At 54.1% G+C, this 15,185-nt stretch overlaps 1 protein-coding gene across 7 annotated transcripts in view; it reads left to right on the top strand.

The window, feature by feature from the left end:
* Window positions 1-15,185, top strand: part of MGRN1 (mahogunin ring finger 1) — a 65,039-nt gene that overhangs the window by 32,792 nt on the left and 17,062 nt on the right. For 4 of the 7 annotated variants that reach the window (XM_030798736.1, XM_030798739.1, XM_030798733.1 and 1 more), the window contains exons 6-9: window positions 6,192-6,258; window positions 6,585-6,634; window positions 10,052-10,099; window positions 13,099-13,167. In XM_030798736.1, coding sequence (XP_030654596.1) covers window positions 6,192-6,258; window positions 6,585-6,634; window positions 10,052-10,099; window positions 13,099-13,167 — 234 coding nt within the window. Of the gene's footprint in view, window positions 1-6,191; window positions 6,259-6,581; window positions 6,635-10,051; window positions 10,100-13,098; window positions 13,168-15,185 lie in introns of all 7 variants that reach the window. The other 3 variants (XM_030798734.1, XM_030798732.1, XM_030798737.1) reach the window with 1 other exon arrangement.

The raw sequence follows: 15,185 nt of genomic DNA, 5'->3' as shown, positions 1-15,185 counted from the left end.
CTTGTCTCTATGAAAAATACAAAAATTAGCTGAGCGTGGTGGTATTTTCCTATAGTCCCAGCTACTGAGGAGGCTGAAGTGGGAAGATCGCCTGAGCCTAGGAGATCGAGGCTACAGTGAGCCATGATCGTGCCACCGCACTTCAGCCTGGGTGACAGAGTGAGACCCTGTCTCAAAAGTAAAAGTAGCTGGGAGTGGGGGACCACCAGGTTGTCTAAGGAGGGGTGAACCGGTCCAGGTTGGAAACCAAGCAGATCAAAACTCCCACGCTGATCAGTAGTGGGACTGTAGCTTTGAATAGCCACTGCACTCCAGCCTGAGCAACATAGCGAGACTCCATTTCTTAGGAAGGTGAAAAAAAAAAAAAAAAGTAAAAGTAAAATAAACGTCTCCCTAGACTCCCTCGGGTGGGCGGAGTCTCTGTCATCTCCCGGCATCACTGGCGTGGACCCCACACCCTGCTTTCACGTGCGACTGTGGGTGCTGTGTGGCGTGTGTGCTGAGCTATGGGGAGTGGGAGTTTGGGGGGTGTCTGTGTTCCCTGTTTGTTTCATGTTCCTTGGGCTCCCTCCCCCAGCCCCTCTGGGGAGCCCCATTCTCTGTGTCCTGTGAGCCATGGGTTTGCAGGTGAGGTGGCTAGGGGAGTGGAGTGGTCATTGTGGCCAGCTTCCTGAGGGGTACGGTGTTCAGCGTCCAGAGAGGGTTGGAACCACGATGCCCTCAGTTGTCCTTACCTCTGTCCCAGACTTGGCACTGGACCCGCCAGGGGTCCTTTGATAAGGGTTTGCTGAGGAAGCTGAAGGAGCGCCCGTGTGCAGCGCAGCCCTGGCTCGTGCATGGATGGCCGTGCTGAGTCCGCGCACGTCAGGGGCAGCTGCTGCTGCGGGGCCTTCAAGGTGCTATCCTTGTCAGGACTTTTGTGGATGTAAGTGACAGAAAAACACTCGGTCTGGTTTAAGAAAAGAAAACCAGAGACTTACTGGTGTAGATTCAGAGAAGGCTGGGTGGCCTGAGGTTTCTTCCAGGGCCTGTGTCATCAGGGTGGGGATCTGTGTGGCTTAGCCTCCCATCTCTCTCAGCTGGCCCTGCTCTAAGTGAGTGCCCTGCAGGCCAGCGCATGGCCGTCTGGCTGGGTCCGGAGGTGCTTGGAGGCCGTGCGCCTTCTCTTTGTGGCCCCACTTCGGGGGGGTTGCCTCCCGTCCTGCAGCCAGGCCACAGAGACCTGGAGTAGGAGGGAGACGCTTCCCCAAAGAGAACCTGAGGAGCTCAGATGCTGGGCCAGGCATGGCTTAGCATCAAGAGCACAGATGCAAGGACAGGCCACAGGGGTGCCCAGCATGGCTGCGCTGGCCTTGCCTAGTAGCAGAGAGGACATGTGTGGAGGGGCTGGGGGCCCACTTTCGTTCTGCTGCTTTCTCTGTCTAGAGCGTTAGGCCAGTTGTGCAGCTCTGTGAGCCTGGGTTTGCCCCTCTGTAGTCTGGGGCTGGAAGCAGTCCCTTGCAGGGTGGCCATGAGGGGTCCGTGATGAGCATGCAAAGGGCTTTGTCCGAGGCTGCCCACTGTAAACCAGTCTGCCAGCCGGGAAGTGGGAGAGAAGGCTATAGCCACCATCATGCATGCCTCCCCAGACCATTGGTTTTTATTCCATACCAGTAAAGCACTGTCAGCACTGAGTTTCTGCAGTGTGATGAGAAAAAAACCACAGCTCACTCAGAGGCTCCTCAGAGCACAAAGTGGCCCACGCCAGTGCTGAGGTGCTGGCTGCACGGATGCATTCCAGGCCTGGGCAGTAGCACAGGGGTGGGCAGGGGCGCGGGGGTGGACGTGCTCCACAAAACTCTGCCTCCCCCGTCTGGCTCCATCACCTAAAGGAGCGGCTGCCGGTGCGTGAACTCCCCATTTCCAGGCTTAATGACAGCCCTTGTGGCAGCAGTGTGGGAGCGTTGCCAGGCAACCCTGGGACGATGGCTCCTATGCAGACTCAGTGGAGTGGGCAGGAAACAGGCTCACAAGGTTCCTACAGTCCCAGCATGATCAGCCCCTGACAGGCCCCCCAGACCAGGGAAGGGAGTGTCCCTCTCTGTGACAAGCCCAGGTGTCTGTGGTATCCCTCAGACGGCTGGCAGCTGGAGGCCTGGCTGGGTCCTGGTGGGTGTGAACATGTGCCCCACCTCCCTGCAGCCTTTTTTTTTTTTTCCCCTTTTATTGAGACAGGGGCTTACTGTCTCTCAGACTGGAGTGCGGTGGCACAATCACAGCTTGCTGCAGCCTCGAACTCCTGGGTCAAGCGATCCTCTCACCTCAACTTTTCCCAGTACCTGGGACTACAGGTGCCACAACTACCGGCTGATTTTTTTTTTCTTTTTTTGTAGAGACAGAGTTTCACTATGTTGCCTAGGCCGGTCTCAAACTCCCGGGCTCCAGCAGTCCTTGTACCTTGGCCTCCCCAGAGTGTTGAGATTGTAGGCGTGAGCCACCACGTCAGGCCCACCAGTCTGCAGCTTTCTGGTGTGTGTGGACGTTTTCACAAAGCTCTGGCCCAGGATTGGCCTCCTTGGCCACCTTTCACACCCTTTTCTCCTTCTGCACCTTCCAGCCCCCTCCCGGAGGAGGCTGGGTCGGCTCCCGTTGCCTGGACACACAGGGCTTCAGGGTGCTGGTGTTGACTGTGTGTTCTGCCAGCCACAGCACTTGGAGGTTTGCGTTAGGCATGGCTTCCATTCCATTTTGCCAAATGGGGAAACTGAGGCTCAGGTGGGGTTCTGTTTGTAGTGAATGGTTGAGGAGTTAGACTCGACGCCAGCAGCCCTGACTCTGGCTCTGGGCCAGTGCCCTGCCAGTTCCTGGCTCCACCCTTCCTCACTAACAGAGACCACGGCACTTCTCAGCCTTCACAGCATAGCCCCCGGCATCAGTGTCTCTGGCCACCTCTGTCCATGTGTGCGTTGGTGTCCATCCCATGGGACTTGTGGCTGGAACCCCTGACCCTTCCTCGTGAGATGCTGGGCGTAGGCCCGTGTGGACTTGGTCTCCAGGCTTGTGGTTTGTTCAGCTGATGGCTGCCTGCCCAGGGCTTCTTGTGTGGATGGGTTACCTGTGCCATTCATTCTGGTCAGAATGGAACTCTTAGCTCCAGATGGCAGGAAGCTGCGGTAGCCATGTGCCAGGTGCCTGTGGGTACGGAGTTCTGCTGGGTGGGGACATGCCTGGGAGCGCCTGGGTGCTGCCAGCCTTTGCCCTGTGTGCATGGCCAGGTAGCCTCCCTGGTTCGCAGCCGGGCACTTTCTTGACACTGATGTTTCTGCCCATCCCTCTTCTCCTGACTGCTCTCTGTGGTCCGCTGTAACTCCTTTCTCCTCGCCTGTGTTTTTGGTAGGAAATTCACTGTGTTGACAAATCTTAGGAGGAAACATTTCCCTCTGTTCCTTAAATAATAGTAATATTTGGCCGGGTGCAGTGGCCGATGCCTGTAATCCCAGCAGTTTGGGAGGCTGAGTCAGGCGGATCACTGGCGGTCAGGAGTTCGAGAGCAGCTTGGCCAACATGGTGAAACCCCGTCTCTACTAAAAATACAAAAATTTAGCTGGGCGTGGTGGCGGGCGCCTATAATCCCAGTTACTCGGGAGGCTGAGGCAGGGGAATTGCTTGAACCCACGAGGTGGAGGTTGCAGTGAGCCGACATCCTGCCACTGCACTCCACCCGGGGTAACAGAGCAAGACTCTGTCTCAAAAAAAAAAAAATAAGCCGGGCACGGTGGCTCACGCTTGTAATCCCAGCACTTTGGGAGGCCGAGGCGGGTGGATCACGAGGTCAGGAGATCGAGACCACGGTGAAACCCCGTCTCTACTAAAAATACAAAAAATTAGCCGGGCGTGGTGGCGGGGCCTGTAGTCTCAGCTACTCGGAGAGGCTGAGGCAGGAGAATGGCGTGAACCCGGGAGGCGGAGCTTGCAGTGAGCCGAGATTGCGCCACTGCACTCCAGCCTGGGCGACAGAGCGAGACTCCGTCTCAAAAAAAAAAAAAAAAAAAAATAAAAAAAAAAAAAATAATAATACAACAGCTATAGCAGCCACCACAGGTGGTGTCTCTGTGCTGGGTCTGTCGAGAGGACTTCATTTGCGCTTTATCTTTGAAACCCATGCGGCAGCGTGGTAATGACCCCATTTTACAGGGAAAGAAGCCGAGGCTTAGAGGGAGGAAGGCCTGAGATGAAAGCCACCCTGGCCACTGGGGTGGGGACCTGTGCCCCTGCCCTGCTTCCGCTGCCCACTTCACGGAGGGACAGCAGGGGAGAGGAGACATCCTGTGTGTCTGTTGGTTCTGAGCATTGCCGTTCAGGGGCGGGTGCTTGGCTGCGGGCTCAGGGTTCCCGTGTGCTGGGCCAGGAGCGGTCCCACCTGGATGTCTGTGGGGGTGGTTGCTGCAGACATGGAGGGGCTCGTCCCTTCCTCATGGGTCTTAGTCAGTGAGGCGTGTGGTCGGGCTCGGGAGGCAGGAGGCTCTCCCCTGACCCACCTTCCCTTGCCTGGGCTGGGCCTGCCAGGCCTTTCCTCTGATGCTTCATCCATATTTTGTTTTTGTTTTTGAGACGGAGTGTCACTCTGTCGCCCAGGCTGGAGTACAGTGGTGCGATCTCGGCTCACGGCAACCTCTGCCGCCTGATTTCAAGTGATTCTCCTACCTCAGACTCCCAAGTAGCTGGGATTACAGGCATGCGTTACCATGCCTGGCTGATTTTTTGTATTTTTAGTAGAGACAGGGTTTCACCATATTGGCCAGGCTGGTCTCAAACTCTTGACCTCAGGTGATCCGCCACCTGGGCCTCCCAAAATGCTGGGATTACAGGCGTGAGCCACGGCACCCGGCCTTGTTTTTTTTTTTTTTTTAAACACCTTTATTCTGTTATAATTACCATCTCCTGCAGCTCATTCGTGTTAAGGGAATGATTCACTGGCTTTTAGAATGCTCACAGTGGCACAGCCAGCATCTGTTCTTTCAGTAAATCTTTATTGAGAAATAAATGATTCCTTTTCTTCCCAGAATAAACAGATGCATGTGTCCACTGCTGTTCTGTGCCAGACACCGAGGATGTCATGGTGGCTGGAGAGGCAGGGTCCCTGCCCTCCATGGAGGGAGTCAGGGAGCCCGATGGTGGCCGGTGGCTTTCCTGGTTGCCAGGGTATGAGCAATAGAAGCCCAGGGGCCAAGTGCTTCCTGAGGCCCAGAGAAGGACGTGGCCTGCAGAGAGCAGGGCGAGACCTGCAGAGCAGTGCCTGGGAGCAGGGCTCCGAGAGGATGGTACTATGCTGGGCCAACTGCTGGGGCCCTGGGGGCCATGGGGAAGAGGGTGGCCTTCAGCCTGTGCACAGCAGGGGGTGGGATGAACACAAGAGGAAGCTTCTCTTTGGGATCAAGCCAGCCTTGTAGTCTCCCTCGCTTGCCTTTTGTGTTTGCTGGGGCCAGGTCAGGTGCCTTCTTCAGAAAGTTACAGGGAGTTGCCCAGAGACCAGTGCTTCCCCTAAGAGGCACGCACCCGGGAGAACAGAAAACGCGGTTCAAGCAGACAGTTGCGCACCGGCGTCCAGCGCAGTGCTGCTCACCGTAGCCAGGACACAGGCCTAGCCCGGTGTCTGTCACGGAGGAACGCCGTGCACAGCGTGTGGATATCCACACAGTGCCTGTTATTTGGCCGGAAAAAGGAAAGCAGCACCGGTGGGTGAACTTTGGAAACATACCTAGACACAGAAGGTCACCTGTTGTGCAATTCCATGTAAATGACAGGTCCGAAAATGGCAAATCCCTGGAGACAGGAAGCACATGGTGGCTCCTGGGGGCTGGAGGAGGGGACAGGGAGTGTGTGGGTGCTGATGGCTACGTGGGCGGTTTCTGTTTGGGGTGATGAAAAGTTCTGGAAATGGATGGTGGCAGTTGCATGACATAGATGTACTTTACTCAACGCTGTTGAAACGTAGTTAAAATGGCAGATCTTATGTTGTATCTGTTTTAACACACACATAAAAAAGGTGCCAAGCGTGGCATCCACCTTCCCTGCCATCTCGAGGCATGTCCTGTGAGCTCTGCTGCTGCCTCCTGCTCCTGCCTGCCCTCTCCACCTCATCTGTTGACTGACTCCAGGCTTCTAGGCTTGGCTGTATGGGTCCTGACCGTTCTTGCCAACTCTCTCCTCAGCTGAACTTTGACCTGGACCGGGGCGTGTTTCCAGTGGTCATCCAGGCTGTGGTGGACGAAGGAGACGGTGAGTACGTCCTCTTCCGTCCTCCTGGGCGTGCAGGCCGTGCAGGGAGGAAGCACGTCCTAAGGGAGGAGTGTTTGCAGCAGTGATGAAGCAGGCCAGGCATAGGGCCTTGGGCTTGCCACAGGGCAGGGTGTGGGCAGCTTGGAGTCCCGGGCAGGTGAGGAGGTGGAAAGTTCAGGAGGGCGGGTCCCAGAAAAGGCTCTGTACTCTATGGACTCTGTGCAGGCTGAGCCCTCGGTGCCACAGGCCTGTCAGGGTCGGGGAGGTGAGATGCCTGGGTGGGGCAGGCCCGGACTCTGACTATTCTGCCCCTCTCTCCCCAGCAGTGGTGGAAGTGACCGGCCACGCCCACGTGCTCTTGGCTGCCTTTGAAAAGGTAAGTGCCATCTGGCCTTCACCTTCCGGGGGACCTGGAAGCTGGGCAGGGGGTGGCCTTTTGCGACGAGAAGCCTGAGCAGGGGTTGGGGCTTGGTGGGGTGGCTGAGTGTCAAGGGCCCGGGGCAGGTTGGGGCGTGTCTGTGGCTTCCTGCTTTCCAGCATTGTGGTCCCGAGGCTGAGCTCCACTGTCAGGAGGCTTAGCATTTGCTTTTTTTTTTCTGAGTCAGGGGCTCTCTCTGTCACCCAGGCTGGAGTTCAGTGGGGTGATCTCGGCTCACTGCAACCTCTGCCTCCCAGGTTTAAGCGATTCTCCCACATTTAAACAATTCTCCCACCTCAACCTCCTGAGTACCTGGGAGTACAGGTGTGCACGACCACGCCTGGCTAATTTTTGTATGTTTAGTAGAAACAGGGTTTCACCATGTTGGCTAGACTGGTCTCAAACTCCTGACCTCAAGTGATCCACCTGCCACAGCCTCCCGGATTGTTGGGATTACAGGCGTGAGCCACGTGCCCGGCCTTTTTTTTTTTTTTGAGGTGGAGTCTCACCCTGTCATCCAGGCTGGAATGCAGTGGTGTGATCTGTGCTCACTGCAACCTCTGCCTCCCAGGTTCAAGCGATTCTCCTGCCTCAGCCTCCAAGTACCTGGGATTACATGGCCATGCCACCATGCCTGGCTAATTTTTTTTTTTTTTTTTTTTTTTTTGAGACGCAGTCTCGCTCTTTTGCCCAGGCTGGAGTGCAGTGGTGTGATCTCGGCTCACTGCAGCCTCTGCCTCCCGGGTTCATGCCATTCTCCTGCCTCAGCCTCCCAAGCAGCTGGGACTACAGGTTCCTGCCACCACGCCCAGCTAATTTTTTGTCTTTTCACTAGAGACAGGGTTTCACTGTGATAGCCAGGATGGTCTCAATCTCCTGACCTCATGATCCACCCGCCTTGGCCTCCCAAAGTGCTGGGATTACAGGTGTGAGCCACTGCGCCTGGCCTTTTTAAATATTTATTATTTTGAGACGATGGAGTCTCGCTTTTCTTACCCAGGCTTGGAGTGCAGTGGCACAATCTCGGTTCACTGCAACCTCCACCTCTTGGGTTCAAGAGATTCTCCTGCCTCAGCCTCCTGAGTAGCTGGAATTACAGGTGTCCACCACCACGCCTGGCTAATTTTTTCTGTTTTTAGTAGAGATGGCGTTTCACCATGTTGACCAGGCTGTTCTTGAACTCCTGACCTCAGGTGATCCACCTGCCTCGCCCTCCCAGAGTGCTTGGATTACAGGCGTGAGCCACCGCACCTGGCCATCTCTTTTCTTTTTTTTAAACAGGGTCTTGCTCTGTTGCCCAGGCTAGAGGGCTGTGGTGTGATCTCAGCTGGCTGTAGCCTTGACCTCGTGGGCTTAAGAGATCCTCCCACTTCAGCCTCCTGAGTAGCTGAGACTATAGGCATGCACCACCACGTCTGGCTAATTAAAAAAAAAATTTTTTTTGTAGAGAAGAGGTCTCGCTCTGTTGCCCAGGCTGGTCTCGAACTCCTGGCCTCAAGTGATCCTCCCACCTTGGCCTTCAAAAGTGCTGAGATTACAAGCGTGAGCCACTGTACCTGGCCAAGAGACTTTTCAAAGGGTACTTGGAGTGTGTTGAGGGAGAATGTTCTAGACTGAGGCCAGCCCTGTAGAATTCTGTAGAGCCTGCTGCCACAGGGGCTGGGGCTCCCACAGGGAGGGCTCCCTGCGGTAGACTGACTTCGCCCTGGGGTGTGCAGAGATCAGCAATGTTGTTACCTCCTCAGGCTGTAGCTTTTTCCACCAGGCTCAGTGTCCTTGGGTGTCACCTGGCACACGTCACAGACCCCCAGTCCTGCTGCCCCTTCCCCCACCTGGCTGCGGCACCCTGACCCTGCAGGCTGGGCAGGCCCTGCTCCCTGCAGGAGGCTTTTCCTGACGCCACTCAGGACAAACATCTGTTGTTCCCACTTGATGTTTACAAGGGCAGCACTGTCCTCTTGGGTGTCGTGGCATCCCCAGAGCTGAGTTTGATGCCTGGCACGGAGCAGACACTTGGAACACTGGCAGGATGGACAAGGGGCTGCTGCCTACCTGGCATGGGTTTCTGCTGAGAACTTGGCAGAGGTGGTGGGATGCACCCTTGTTTGATAGTGCCTCGGTGGCCCCGCCCCCAGTGTGCACTGACGTTCATCAGCACCCTGCCGTTGCAGGTCTGTGTGGCACCATCCTGCAGCCCAGGAGTCAGGAGGGGAAAAGGATCCCGTGAGACAAGGCCCAGCCTGCCTGCTGCGGGCTTCACGCTCCCTCTGGGTCCTGCCTGTCCCAGGCTCTCCACCCACCTCCAGCCCCATGTGCAGTCGCAGCCCCTGAGAGCTCTAAGTGCAGAGTCCAGCTCTTCCCTGTGATCTGGGTCTTTCTAGAGCACCCAGCGTCGGGGGTTCTGTGAGCTCGGTAGAGGACCCTCTCGTCTGTGTGTCCTGTGGTGAGGCTGGGTTTGTTCTCTCCCGGGTCCAGGACCACAGACTGTGGTGATGCAAGTGCCCTGGGCAGAGGGCAGCCTTCTGCCTTTTCAGTACTGGGCTCCCCAGCTGTTCTCCCCAGCCCGGCCTCATCAGAAGCCACGGTGACTGTTGACACATCTGCGCCCTCTGGCAGAGGCAGATGGGCCATCTCTGGCAAAATGGTCCATTCTGTGCTTCAAGTACAGAACCCAGTGGGAAACTGCTTTACTTTTGGAGTCCAACATTCTGGAAATTTCTGTTAGAACCCACCAGCCTCACTGGAAAATTCTGAGTGCTGATCATGGTTGACTGAGAAGGGATAATGAGTGTTGTTGCGAGGTCTCCGATCTCAAGCGGTAATTAACCTTGTTGAACTCTGAGCGGCGGTGTGTTTCCCTGGATACCGCCGGGTATGCTTGTTCTATTTCGTTCCTGCGTTTTTAGAGCTCTGCGGTTCCCTGTGCGTGCACCACTGTGCGTGCTCCCGCTCTGTCTTTCTAACTCAGCCGGGTCCTGGGAGAGCAGGAACCTGTTTTGTCTGTCTTGATTTTTGCTGCCAGGTGCTACTTCTTGGTGTGCAGGAGGCCCTTGTCCATCATCTGAACTTGGCTGATTGGCCTTCAGCTTGAGTGTGCTTGAGACCAACCGAGGAGAGTTGGGTTCTGTGGGTCAGCAGAGGGTCCTGGCGCTGTGTGTTTAGGAGGCCTCAGGTCATTTCACAGCCAGGCCTGAGGTCCATGTTTTGAGAAATCTTGGCTCTTTAGTTTTCAAGTGGCCCCATCTTTTCTTTTTTTCTTTTTCCAGCTGTGGGCATGGATTGGCTGGGGCAGGGTGGCCAACCCAGGCGGCCACGCAGGGGTGCTCAGAGGTGCCAACTTGACCACCTTAACCTCTTTGTCTTTCTCCCCTGCAGCACATGGACGGCAGCTTCTCTGTGAAGCCTTTAAAGCAGAAGCAAATTGTAAGTCATCACAGGAAATACGACCTGTTTGAATTAAAAGACACACATATACAGTCACTCACACGCATACTCATAGACACACACTCATACACGCACACTCACACACACTCATACATAGACACATTCACTTGCATATATATACAGACATACATACCATCACACACATTTACACACAGATAGACACAGTCATACACACAGACATACACACATAAACACACTCATACACTTGCACATACAGACACACACACACGTAAAATCACACACATATTCAGACGCACACATACAGTCGCACACACACTCAGACTCATACACACAGTCACACACAGACACTCGTATACATACACACATACACTCACACTCAGACACATACACACATACATATTCACACACTCATACATAGACATACATATACATACACACATGTATACATAGACACACTCATACACATACCTACACATATACTCACACACATACACTCACATGTATACTCATACACATACACATAGACACACATTCACTCGCACACATATAGACATACAATCACTTGCACACATATACATAGACACAGTCATACAATTGGTCACGCACATATACAAAGACACACACGCATACACTCACATAGACACACATACACTCATACACATATATACAGACACACATATACTCACATTTATGTATAGACACACACTCGCACACACTCTTCAGTAGTCTTCATGCACTAGTCTTCCTAGGCCACCCTTGGTGCTGCCTTTGAAATAACTGTGCAGGGGCCGGGTGCAGTGGCTCACGCCTGTAATCCCAGCACTTCGGGAGGCCGAGGTAGGCAGATCACTTGAGCCCAGGAGTTTGATACCAGCTTGGCCAACATGGTGAGACCCCGTCTCTACTAAAAATAAAAAAATTAACTGGGTATAATAACACATGCCTGTAATCTCAGCTACTCAGGAGGATGAGATAGGAGAATCGCTTGAACCCAGGAGGTGGAGGTTGCAGTGAGCCGAGATCATGCCGCTGTACTGCAGCCTGGGTGACAGAGTAAGACTGTCACAAAAAAAAAAAAAAAAAAAAAAGCTGTGCAAGAACCTGTTGACTTCCCTGTAGAGCTCTAAGCTCTGGGACGATGGGTGCCTGTCTTGGGTGAGCATATGTGTTGTGTGTGCCCGCCATGTACAGGGACTCTTGCAGGCCCTGAGTTCTGTCCACTTTGAGCCACTGTGTCTGGAACATAGCGTTAAGTAAATATTTGCCGAATGAATGGATGGACGGAAAAGGAAGGAAAGAGACTAGAAACAAAGTCTGCAGCTCCTTCTCCTCTTCCTTACAAATTGTCCAATATGTCAGTATTGGACAGAGACTTAGCTTGACTTCATCAATACTTGAAAAGAAGGATTAAGTAGCCTAGAATAAATGGAGCTATAGAGCAGTACGTCTGTTCTCTGGGGTCAGCAATCCTGGGATGCTGCACTGGGAAGTGTTATTCCTGGTGGCCTCACATGTAGGCACCGAGAATTTAGAGGATGGGGTCCCCTAAACAGCACTGTTAGATCTTGCTAATGAGATGTCCTAGGCTGCGGGTAACAGTTACTCCGTGTGTACTGTTGGGGCGCATAAGACCTGTTTCAAGCCACCACTTGGGAATGATTTTTGTTAGTTTTTAATTTTTTTATATTTAATTTAATTTTAATTTTATTTTATTGAGACCAGACAGAGTCTGGCTCTGTCGCCCAGGCTGGAATGCGGTGGTGCGATGTCAGCTCACTTCAACCTCCGTCTCCCAGGTTCAAGTGATTTCTCATGCCTCAGCATCCCAAGTAGCTGGGACTACCGGTGTGCACCACCACACTTGGTTAATTTGTTTTGTTTTGTATTTTTGAGATGGAGTCTCAGTCTGTCACCCAGGCTGGAGTGCAGTGGCATGATCCCAGCTTACTGCAGCCTGCACCTCCTGGGTTCAAGTGATTCTTCTGCCTCAGCATCCCGAGTAGCTGGGACTACAGGCGTGCGTCACCATGCCTGGCTAATTTTTGTATTTTTTGTAGAGATGAGGTTTTGCCGTGTTGGCCAAGCTGGTCTCAAACTCCTGGCCTCAAGTGATCCACCAGCCTCGGCCTCCTACTGAAGTGTTGGGATTATAGGTGTAAGTCACTGCACCTGGCCATCTGTTAGCTTTTTAGACGAGAGGTTGTCCAGGTGCAGTGGCTCATGCCTATGATCCCAGCACTATGGGAGGTGGAGGCAGGAGGATTGCTTGATCCGGGGGGTTCCAGACCAGCCTGGGCAATGTAGCGAGACCCTATCTCTATTTAAAATGTAAATCGCAATAAACAGAAGAGAGGTGGAGCAAACTGTAGCAGGTCCAGGTCCCTGCAGGTACCAGGGGAACAGGAGACCCCAGTGATGGGCAGGGCCTCGTGTTCAGAGAGCTGACCAGCAGGCCCTGGGCTCCCTGGAGTGGTGCTCCTGGCCCATGGTCTGTGGGAAACCCAGCAGCACAAACCGCTTTGCAATGTGGTCACCGTGAGTCTTTTCGGTTGCGAGTGGGTGGCAGGACAGAATCAGCTTGGAGACATTGCTTTGGTGTCTTTGAAACCAGAGAGGCTTCACGTCTTGTCGAAGGAGGTCTGGAAAGCAGTGGGCACTTAGGCTGTTGTCTGGTACCTTCAGGCATCGGCTCCTGCTGACCTCGTGGGGCTGGTGGCGGTGGAGCCAAGTGGTGTTGGGGGGGGTGGTCAGGGGGTGGTGGTTGGGCCTGTGGGTTGGCTCCAGGCCCCCAGTGGTGGGGAGAGCCACCAGCTCCAGCCCTGTTGCAGGTGCTGCTGGTTGGGTGGGGGCCGGCAGCAGGTTTTCCCTGCCCCTCTCCTGGCCCCCAGGGGTTGAGCTGGACGGACCCCTGGGATAGAAGCCTGGCACCTTGGAGGCAGGGCTAGGCCAGGTGGGCTGTGGAGGAGCCCTCACACGGCGGTTGGCGAGGGCCCAGTGAGCCCCTCTCTGCTCTCCAGGTGGACCGGGTCAGCTACCTCCTGCAGGAGATCTACGGCATCGAGAACAAGAACAACCAGGAGACCAAGGTGTGTACGTGGGTGAGGTTTCCCTCTGCCATTACAGAAGCCCACACCGGGAGCAGCCGGGGACAGCAACGCTTGCTGATTCCCTTCCATGCCTTCCCCTGGAGTCCTATACTGCTAGATGCCATCATTTTTCCGTAATTTTTTTTTTAAAGCTAACAGTTTAGGGAACATTTTATCCTTTCTCCAGCAAATTCACTGGCTTGTTATGTAAATTGCCATCCAGGTTCCCCAGGGTAGCCGGGGAATGGGGGCCAGTGTCTCACCCTCCAGGCTCAGCTGTGTGGCACCGTGCTGCCGGGCTCCTGCCTGCCTCCTGCCCACCTCCCCACAGACAGCACGTCCCTGCAGCTCCTGGGGGAGGGATGCTCATTCTAGATGTCCATAGAACCAGCCCTGGTGCCTGTCAGTTCAGCCATGGTGTACCCCAGCCAGGGAATGTAGCAGGGGATGAAATTAGTTTTTTTGTTTTTGTTTTTGTTTTTTGAGTCAGAGTCTCACTCTGCTGCCCAGGCTGTAATGCAGCAGGGAGATCTCGGCTCACTGTGGCCTCCACCTCCCGGGTTCAAGCGATTCTCCTGCCTCAGCCTCCTAAGTAGCTGGGACCACAGGTGCGCGCCACCACACCCTGCTAATTTTTTGTATTTTACTAGAGACGGGGTTTCACCATGTTGGCTCGGATGGTCTTGATCTCCTGACCCTGTGATCCACCCTCCTCGGCCTCCCAAAGTGCTGGGATTACAGGTGTGAGCCACCGCGCCCGGCCTAATTTTTAATTTTTGTATATGTAGTAGAGTTGGGGTTTCCCTATGTTGGCCAGGCTGGTCTCGAACTTCTGATCTCAAGTGATCTGCTCGCTTCAGCCTCCCAAAGTGCTGGGATTTCAGGCCTGAGCCACCAGGCCTGGTCAATGAACTTGTTTAAAGGCACACTGACATGAGTGAAACTCTTGTCTCTTAAGATCTCTTGGAAAGTCTCACAGGCCTGCTTCATTATGGCATCTGGGCCCAGGACAACTGGAGCAGCTCCACATGGCGGGAGCAGAGCACCTGGCCGGGCCTTGCCTCAGCCCAGGGCAGTCAGTGCATTTACGTTTCATACCAGGGGGCAGCCCACTTTGAGAAAAGGGTCAGAGAGGGAATGTTTTCAGCTGCCCGGGCATATGGTCTCTGTTGCACTGACTCCACGCTGCCATTACAACAGGAGCAGCGGGGACAGTATGAAAATGAGTGGGTGTGGTGGTGTTCCAGTAAGATTTTATTTATAGAAACAGGCCGCAGGCCTAGTTTGTGGACACCTGTTTTAGATTTTTGGCTTTCTCTTGGTCCAATTGCTAATGTGGTTTCTGGTAGCTGCCATTAATGAAAATATTTCTAACATATTAACTTGTTTTTTTTGTTTTTTTTGTTTGTTTGTTTCTTTGTTTTGAGATGGAGTCTGGCTCTGTCACCCAGGCTGGAGTGTAGTGGCAGCGATCTTGGCTCACTGCAAGCTCCACCTCCTGGGTTCACGCCATTCTCCTGCCTCAGCCTCCTGAGTAGCTGGAACTACAAGCGCGTGCCAGCATGCCCAGCTAATTTTTTGTATTTTTAGTAGAGACAGGGTTTCATCGTGTTGGCCAGGATGGTCTCGATCTCCTGACCTCGTGATCTGCCTGCCTCAGCCTCCCAAAGTGCTGGGATTACAGGCGTGAGCCACCATGCCTGACCATTAACTTGGTTTTTTTAAACCAAAGATACGGGTACCCTGACCCTCAGGAAGATGTGTTTCTTAGGTGCGTCTCTTCCACACTTTTTCTTTGGGTCTGAAGAACAGAAAGAGACCATGTTCTCATGATTTGGGTGGGTGAGGGGCACAGACCCTCCCCCTCTGCCAGGTACTGAGTTTGCACTGGATTTTAGCCTGGTGATTCTGCTCTGGGGCAACCTCCCCCTCCCCTCTGGACTTCTCTTTGTCATGACAGCCCCTAGAGCAGGGTGGAGTGGGGTGGGCCAGCTGGGGACAGGAAGCAGGAGCCCTGC

Source organism: Nomascus leucogenys, chromosome 18 (genome assembly GCF_006542625.1).
Source record: "Nomascus leucogenys isolate Asia chromosome 18, Asia_NLE_v1, whole genome shotgun sequence".
Classification (NCBI taxonomy): Eukaryota; Metazoa; Chordata; class Mammalia; order Primates; family Hylobatidae; genus Nomascus; species Nomascus leucogenys.
The sequence above is the reverse complement of the archived record's forward strand: the minus strand, read 5'-3'. Positions and strand labels throughout refer to the sequence as shown.